The 9,295-nt window shown below is 33.5% G+C and overlaps 2 protein-coding genes across 2 annotated transcripts in view; one reads left to right on the plus strand and one right to left on the minus strand.

Moving 5' to 3' along the window:
- HELRODRAFT_90454 (hypothetical protein) overlaps positions 1–1,230 on the plus strand; it is a gene marked incomplete at both ends in the record, with an annotated part of 2,248 nt that extends 1,018 nt beyond the window's left edge. The window contains 3 exons of the mRNA XM_009032539.1: positions 263–328; positions 756–887; positions 1,131–1,230. Coding sequence (XP_009030787.1) covers positions 263–328; positions 756–887; positions 1,131–1,230 — 298 coding nt within the window. The remainder of the gene's footprint in view (positions 1–262; positions 329–755; positions 888–1,130) is intronic.
- A 3,116-nt stretch (positions 1,231–4,346) lies between these two features.
- Positions 4,347–8,148, minus strand: HELRODRAFT_194556 (hypothetical protein; the record flags this gene model as incomplete). Its single annotated transcript, XM_009032569.1, has 5 exons — positions 4,347–5,237; positions 5,348–5,523; positions 6,146–6,230; positions 6,560–6,733; positions 6,996–8,148. The coding sequence occupies 5 exons, from the start codon at positions 8,146–8,148 to the stop codon at positions 4,453–4,455; spliced, it is 2,373 nt and encodes a 790-aa protein (XP_009030817.1). The 3' UTR covers positions 4,347–4,452.
- Between the last annotated feature and the right edge of the window lie 1,147 nt (positions 8,149–9,295).

Here is a 9,295-nt window from a genome sequence, read left to right on the forward strand (position 1 = left end):
TTATGATGGCGACGACGACGATGATGATGATGTTTATGATTATGATAATGATGATGATGATGTTTATGATTATGATAATGATGATGATGATGTTTATGATTATGATAATGATGATGATGATGTTTATGATTATGATAATGATGATGAGGCGATGATGGCGTTTGTAGTTGTGCCAGGTTTTTGTTTTTTTTTTTTGTAATTGCTTTTTTTGTCGTTAAAGTTTAAAAAAAATTAACATTTTTTTCCAAACCAAATGTTCAAGGAACATTTATCATTGCAATGAGAATGTTCATCACCCTATATCTGCACTGGACGAGATGAGATACCAGTGAGTTGTTGGATTGGTTGATTGATTGATTGATTTGTTGGTTGGTTGATTTGTTGGTTGATTGATTGATTGGTTGATTGATTGATTGGTTGATTGATTGATTGGCTTATTGATTGGCTGATTAATCCATTGATTGGTTGGTTGATTGATTGGTTGATAAGCCAATATAATTGATAATAATCTCTATAATTGTAATAATTAATCATATGTCGTAGTTAAACTAACAATCAATCAATCAATCAGTCAATCAATCAATCAATCAATCAATCAATCAATCAAATAACAACAACATCAATTACGCCAACATCACACCAGCATCGCAACAACAAACTTACAACACCACCATCACATCAACATTACAACATCAACGCCACAACAACATTACAACAACATCACAGCAACAACACCACAACAACATCATCACCAGCATCATGTACTACAATTATCTGGGCGGTGTGCTGACTATCAATAGAGACAACGTCTTCAAGGCCAATGGTCACTCCAACGACTACTGGGGCTGGGGCAATGAAGATGATGATTTTAACGCTAGGTTGTCGTCGTCGTCGTTGTAATTATGAGGATGATGATAATGATGATGAGGTTATGATAATGGTGATGATGATGATGGTGAGGATGAGGTTATGTTAATGGTGATGATGGTGGTGATGGTGAGGATGATGTTGGTGGTGGTGAATGTGATAATGACTGATGATAATGATGGTGATGACTTTGTGGCTGATAATGTTGTTTATTTGTGTTTATTTCGACATCACTGTCATCATCTTCACACCACCACCAACAGAACCATGGAGATTGGCTTGATGTTGACCAGACCTCCAGAAAACATTGGAAGGTTCAAGATGGTGCGACATGCCAAGTTGTGGCGGGAAAGTCATGGGTAAGTGCCGATGATGATGACGAAGGTGGTGATTATGATGTTGGGGAATTGTACAGACGAATTTTTCCAACGCTTTTCATGAATTGAAAAGCGTGGGAAACCACGCGCTATTGAATGGATGATATAGTGGCGTTCTTGGCTGCTGCTGCAGACTGAACTGATACAAAACGGAGCATACACAAATACCGTGTCCATATAAGTCGCATATGTGGTCTCCTCTCGGTCGTCCTCACCCTCATTCGGAGCATGCAGCTCCAGAGACGACCATCTTTTGAGAACTTTCTAGAAAGCTTACACAGCACAATTCCTGAGATTGTCTGGTCACTATTTTGATTAGCATTGTTCTTTTATCTTATAATGGTAACAATAATTATTATTTATTATTATTATTTATTATTATTATTTATTATTATTATTTATTATTATTATTTATTTTTTTAAACATATTATTACTACCTATTTTTATGTTTGACGAGTTAATTTAACTGATATCTGAAAACTGCCACAAATGCTATTTATAAATGACCACAAAGCAACGAGTTGTTTTTAACATGGAAATCCCGATGGCTCAACGATGGTCTGAAGCAGCTGGACGAGAGTAAGTACAAGTTCGTATCCACAACTGCCAATCAACTCTACACTAAAGTCGCCGTCGATTTTGGCTCCTCCCCTCAGCTGGTCACACCCAGTCCCAATTCACCCCGCGAATCCTATTTTTGGTAATTAATTTATTCTTAGAAAGAAAATAATAAAATGAACTTGAAAATGATAATATAAAAATAATAATTATAAGAATAATAATAATAATAAATGAATAAGCCATGAAAAATTTGTTTATCTTTTAGCATTTTAAGGAGTTATGCTGCAAATAAAGCTGTAACAATTCATTAGAAAGCCACTTCATTGTGAAATGTTAATTTATTATTATTTTGATTTAACCGATTTTGTTTATTTCAATATTACTGTACTGGCTCCAATCTTATTTATATTCCTTTGTCCATTTTTTTTATCAATCAACTCGATATTTATATTTTTTAATTGGACATTTTATATCTTACCTACAAAATTCCCACTTTGAATATTTCAAATTTAATATTTGTTAATCAATGGATTAATTAATTGATAATTAGTTAATTAATTATTTGAATTAATATAGCACTTTTTCAAATTGACAGGTTTTTAAATTACTACTTTCCATGAAGAACTTTGAGAAGACTTTTGTTCTTGGGACTTAGTTGTAATAAATCAATTCATAATAGAAATATAAGAAGGGTCCATCTTTTTTGGACATCGCATTCCAGTGATTTTTGTATTTATGTTCGTCTGCAGCTATTCATATACATGTGTTTGTGTGCGTGTGTTTGTGTGCCAAATTTTATACCTGCGTGTTCATATACGTGCGATCAGTAATTAAACTGTGGATTTTTCACACTAGTGGAAGTTACATGCATGCATATTTATTAAAAACCGTTACATGTATTCATACGAACGTAGTTGTATGATGAACTTGGATAACAACAGTCTTATTAAATTTTCATGATGAACTTGAATGATAATTATATTTTCAATAAATTTAACAATTTTTTTTAGAAAATTCTAGTAAGGAAAATTGAAAAGACAAACTTTAAATTGATTAATGCCAACAATTCAGTAGAATTCATACATTACTGTGTATATGTATCTTTATTTATTTGTATATATATATATATATATATATATTTATTTATTTATATGTATATTTATGTATTTATATATGCCGGAAGACCATAATTGATGAAATATTTGATATATATATATATATATATATCAAATGATACAGTATTGTATGAATTATATCAATCAATCTTCGTTTTGCGTCCAGAGACCCGGTTTCCCGAGGTAGGACGTTGTTTTCTTTGCCATCAACTTTTTGCGCCAAATTAGACGATCAGTTGTATCCATTTCATTTACATTTAGAGCTTTCATGTCTTGCTCGATTGTTTGCGACCAGGACCTCTTTGGACGGCCTTTGGGACGTGTGCCAGATACTTCAACATCTGCAAGAGAAGTTATTGCTCTGTTTCCACTTCGTTTGACATGACCAAACGACCGCAGACGGTGTTGCCGGCATTCGTCCTTTATATCATCTAAACCAGCACGACGCAGGATTTCGGTAGATTTGATGTGGTCCTTTAGACTAATTCGTTGCATCCATCGGAGCATTTTCATGTCGGTTCGTTGAAGTTGTTGTTCCAGTTTGGTTGTCATTGGCCATGTTTCTGCACCATATAACAACACCGGACGTATCACAGATTTATAAAGTCTTGATCGTAGTGGTAGTGGGATGTCACGCCGCATCAATATAGAGGCAAGGAGATGCCATTTATTCCAGGCTGCACGTATGCGTGCTCGAACGGCAGCTTCGGCTGTTCCAGTACAATCCAGAACATCCCCTAGATATTGAAACGATGTGACTTTCTCTATTTTAATGGCTTCAAAAACAGTGCTATTTCGAATTTGTTGTTGTGGATTGATGCAAGCAGGACAAACAAAATTGGACACTTTAGATAAAGTACCAATTATTTTTGAACAACGTTTGTGACACCACTGGTTACACTGCTGACACTTGATTGAATTGTTACCTACACCAGCTTTACAAACTGAACAGGGCCATCGTCCAGTAGCTGTGGATTGGATGGGTTCACCAGTGTTCATTGTATGAATTATATATATATATATATATATATATATATATATATCTGTATGAATTCTAATATATATATATATTTATATATACCCATGGTCGTAGTGTTGTATTTTATTTTGTTGCCTAACCGGGTCAACTTTTATATTCTGATTTATTTCTAATCTCATAATCTCTAGAATCCATTAACACCATAATTTTTTGACATTTTTTAATTTATTAATTAATCGTATTAATTTTAATTTTTAATTTGATTAGCTCTGCTAATAGTAATTTTCATAATAACCTTCATTTAATAATTTATGCTAATTTATGTTGTTTTAATTCTTAATTAAAAAAAACTTACATTTTTAATTAATTATATTTCTTATAGCTACCGTTTTCTAGCTCTGATTGTTTCACATTTATACGAATCGTTTTGTTTTGTTAATTTTATTTAAACTTTATAAAAACTCATTTGATCGTATTTAATTATTCATAATTCATTTCCTCGATTTATTCATTTGAAAACCTCCAACCAACCAAACAAAGAGTTATAAGTGCTTAAAAATAAAGGTCATCGTTGATACTGCTTAGTGTTTCGTGAGGTTTCAATGATGGGCTCTTGTAGGACCTGGCTTCCAGGTTGTCGAAGAGGTCTTGCAGAGTTTTCTGTGGTGGCGGCTTCTTATCGGCTCTCTGTGAACCGTAATTCACCTTTGCTTTGCGCATCAATTTCTGAAACGTAGGCGGCAGTTCGACGATAGCGTTATCGGATACGTCGACTTCTTGAATATTCGGCATTTTACCGATGGATTCTGGCAGAGATGTCAGGCAATTCTCTTGAGCATTCAATATTTCTAGACATTTCATTTTATGAATTTCCGCTGGTAACTGAGTGAGGTAGTTGTGAGATAAGTCTAGTGTTCTCATGTTGTAGAGGTAGGCCATTTCGTCGTGGAGGGCGTAAAGACGATTTTGGCTCAAATCCAATGAAACTATTCCAGAGAGCAGTTCAATGTCTTCAGTAACGAACGACATTAGGTGGTTGTTGGAGAGGTTGAGTGTCAACAAGTTGCGCATCTCTTCAAAACTATCCGGAATTCTTGAAATTTTGTTGTTGGACGCATCCAGGTGGAATAGATTCAAAAGTTTAGTTAAATCGTACGGGATTTGTTCGATTTCGTTATAAGAGATGTTCAAACGTCGGCAGGAGGTAAAGTTACCGAATCCGTTAATTTCCGTCAATGAGTTGTGAGAGAGGTCCAAGAAGGTGAGAGCCCTCATCTTGCATAAGTTTTCTGGGTAGTAGGTCAGTTCGTTGTGAGAGAGGTCCAAGTGGGTCAGGCCTGTGTTGTGTAGAAAAGTGTGTTTGTGCTGGCTGTCCGCTTGTCGGATTTGACAATTAATTTTAAAAAAATGATAGGTTTAATTCAGATTCTACGAATCTTCTCATAACCTTTAATCCGTGACATGCATTCTGGTAACGACAATATCCTCAAGTGACTGAGAACCAACTTGGTCAAATACCTGGCTACAGGAATGTCACATAACATATAAAGGAAAACGTTCTTTTGTGGCAGTGGGTTTTTAGACAGATTGATTTCCGCTACAGTATCTTTTGGAACGTTTACCCTAAAATTTCGCGGTATGATATGAATCATTAATAATGATAACGGTTATATTCAAATCAACATATTCACATGTTCAATTGATCGCAATTAGTACCAATGATAATACAATAAGTATATTTAGTGTTTAAACGGCGTTTTTCAATATTTATGGAATATACACGTGCAAATTATCGCACTGTACAAAGGGCGTTTAATTTTTAGTCGAAATAAGGTTCGCAAGTTTTAATGCGAGAAACGTTTTTTTAATTATTCAGTCAGTCAGTCAATCAGATTATATCTAAAGCTCGCGATGATCAACAGCGCTTCTCAGTGAATTTGGCAATCGAATTGGTATGAGATCCGCTCTGAACTTCGTAAGTGATGGAAAAGTAGTTAGGGAAGGAAAACAATGGTTCCGGATAAGAAGAACATAAAAAGCAAAAGTAGATTGAGCCTTTAGTTTTTATCAGGAACTGAAAAAATTTTAAAACCAGAAGACGATCATAGACCTGGGTGCTTAAGCCAATATCAACCAGCGATAATTGTGTTCCGTGATATTCTTTGGTAACCTATCACCACATCTGATAGTGATTATAAAATAAATACAGTAGGTTTAGAATATAAATATAAAATAGCAACCAAACCTTAGCAATTTGTTGTCGGATATTTCAAACTGCCTTAATGCGTACATGGACTCAATCGATTTTGGAACTTCAGTAAGAAGATTTCCTGAAAAATTAAGTTTTTTTTTACTAAATTCTAAACTTATATTGTTTCTGTATTATTTGCTTCATAATTTAGTAATAATTAAATTGCCGGCATTATTAAATTTAATCGTACGTTTTGTATCACATTCCATTATTTACTTAACCATAAGGTATTTCTTTTTATCAGTTGAAAGTTAACTGATTTTTTACAAGCACACTACACACACACACGCATAGAGAGAAAGAGAGTGACACGCATAACTTAATATGTAATCGTATGCATGTATGAATGTATGTATGTGTTTGTTTGTTTGTTTGTGTGTGTATGTGTCTGTGCCTATAGATATATACCAGACATGTAGAGATACTCGACAGTCCTGATTTTAGTGACATCTTTGAAGAAGTTAGTAAGCTGGTTGTAGGAGACGTCGATTGTCACTAAGCACTGTTTCTCACCCAAGGCTGACGTCAGGCTTCGGAGAAAGTTATGAGAGATTCGAAGGTGCTTCAGAGCGGGGCACTTACCTTGTTTTATGGAGTTTTAATGTTTCCGATGAAATAATATGAAGTATTCAGAGCATTTATGAACTCATTACAGAATTTATAAATTTAGAAAACATTGCCAATGTTGTCGACACAGGTAGTCAAGCACGTTGATACATTCATTTCGTTCAATTTTTTTATAATTCCAAGTTCAATTGAAGTCGAGGATCATCAAATATAAATGATTTTTTATTAAAAAATTAACTGTTTCAGTAATAATTAGCAGTGAAGTATACATTTTTACCGATTCGACTGGGTAGCTTTACGATTTCGTTGTGAGACAAGTTCAAATCGATAATCGCCGATAATTGATCCAATCTTTTTGGTAGTTCCGCTATCATGTTGTTACTTAGATCTAACGTTTCTAGTCGAAACATGTTCAAAAATATGCCAAAATCACTGAGTGAGTTGTTGCTTAAATGTAAATGCTTCAGCCATTTTAGCTCACTGAAGGAAGATGGAAGTTTAGTTAAATAATTATTAGACAAGTTCAAAGTGTTCAATCTCTTCAGATTGGAAAAAGCTTCAGGTAGTTCAGATATTTTATTGAAAGATGCGTCCAATTCGTAAAGTGCGTACCCTAAGATGCAAAAATCTTCAGTGATTGTTGTAATGACATTTTTGGAAACGTTCAAATTTCTTAGATATTTTGTTTGACCCAATTTTCCTGGCAATTCGGTTAATTTGTTTTCCGACAAGTTCCAAGTAATTAAACAGTTGAGTTTGTCAACGTGGGCTGGAAATTTTTCAAGATTATTTTTGGGCATGTTGATTACGTGAATCTGCCGGGGTTTTACTTTGACGGGAGCCATTGATTTGATCTTGTTGTTAGAAACGTCCAACACGCATGGTCTTTTGTAGATAGATTTCGGAATACTTCTTATAAGGTTATTAGAAAAATCTATTTTCTGCAATGTTTTAGAGTTGCCCAGCGATTTCGGTATTTTTTTAATTTTGTTGGAGTTAGCTCTGATCTCTACCAGTGGTGGTTTTTGCAGACATTTTGGCAAAATTTTCAACCTGTTTTCAGAAACATCGACATAAGAGAGATCAGCCAACCTACACAAACTCATCGGCAATTTTTTCAGATAGTTATGCCGCAAGTCCAAGTGTTGAAGTTGCACTAGAACTGCTATTTTTCCAGGCAAATCAGGTAAATAGTTATTAGGAGCTTCTAACTTCTTAGTGATCCATCCAATTTCCTCGTTGAGGTAAACTTCTTTCGGTAGTTTCTTCATGAGGAGAGTACTGAACCACAGATCGCATCCAGGTTCGGGTTTTCGCTCCTTGTAATAAGTTTTAACCGTTATGAACCGCTTCAACTGCGGACCCAGGGCAATTATTCGACTTCCTGGTCCCATGACTGGAATGTGCTTCTCTTTCGGAGGTTTCGGCATATTTGATTGACCTTCAATCTCCTCAACTATTTATCCAACAGATCGATTGTTTTAACAACAAATAAATTTACCGATTCAGTTTTGGCAGAAATAAAATTATTTTTAAATAAATATAGTTTTTAAATTTAATTTACTAAATTTATCTACGACACTGAGATAAGCTTTTTTTCACCACTTAATCGTATTAAATGTTGATTTGTCAAGAGCAGGCAATAAACAATTCATACGACAATCGTAAACAGGGAAATGAATAAATACAGTGACGTCACACAACATTTTATTAAATATTTTTAACCTCGTTCTTCGTCGTAATTGTTTCATTAAAAAAGTTGCAAGGTAATGAATTAGAAAAACTCTAACAGCGTCTACATCAATTTTTTAAAAAGTACTGCATTATACAATTGTGCACTAACTAAATTTTTCTAAAAATGGTGCCCCCAGTGAGGTTTGAACTCACGACCGCTGGTTTACAAGACCAGCGCTCTACCACTGAGCTATAGAGGCCATATGAAAAACTTAGCATAATGGAAGGTTTTCTTATAGGCAGTCATTAATTTAAAAGTTATTTTGAATGAAGAATTGTGTCCAATAAAACAATTTGAGAAATCCTTAAAATTAAAAATTTTGTTCAAGTTACATTATTAACCTTTGAAAAACACAAACTCGATACATTTAATTATTAATTATTATTAATTTCATTTTGTTTTGTTACTTAAAATTTTGTCTTTCCTTGATAAAATATTAAAAAAAGTTTGCCTTTCGACTTCGGCGTTTACGAGAAAATTTATACTAATAATTTAATCATGCGATTTAATTTAGTTAGTTTTATTTAGAATGAATCACAGTTTAATTTTTTAATAACATAATCCTCAAGTGGTCAAAGAGTTTATTTTTTAATAATTCCAATTTATTGATGAATTTTTCCAGTTTAAGATATGTATGTTTATGAAATAATCATTTATATATAATAATTATAAAATTATAAAAATTATAATTGCAAATAATTGCGTTTAAAATATTTATTTTTCGTTCGCTAGTTGCACACAGATGAATTATACATCATCAATACCGTCATATTACGATTCGACGTTAAACGAACTTAATTTATTTTATTTATTTAAAATTAATTTTATTTAATTAAATTTAT

The sequence above is a fragment of the Helobdella robusta genome, assembly GCF_000326865.2.
Source record: "Helobdella robusta unplaced genomic scaffold HELROscaffold_83, whole genome shotgun sequence".
Classification (NCBI taxonomy): Eukaryota; Metazoa; Annelida; class Clitellata; order Rhynchobdellida; family Glossiphoniidae; genus Helobdella; species Helobdella robusta.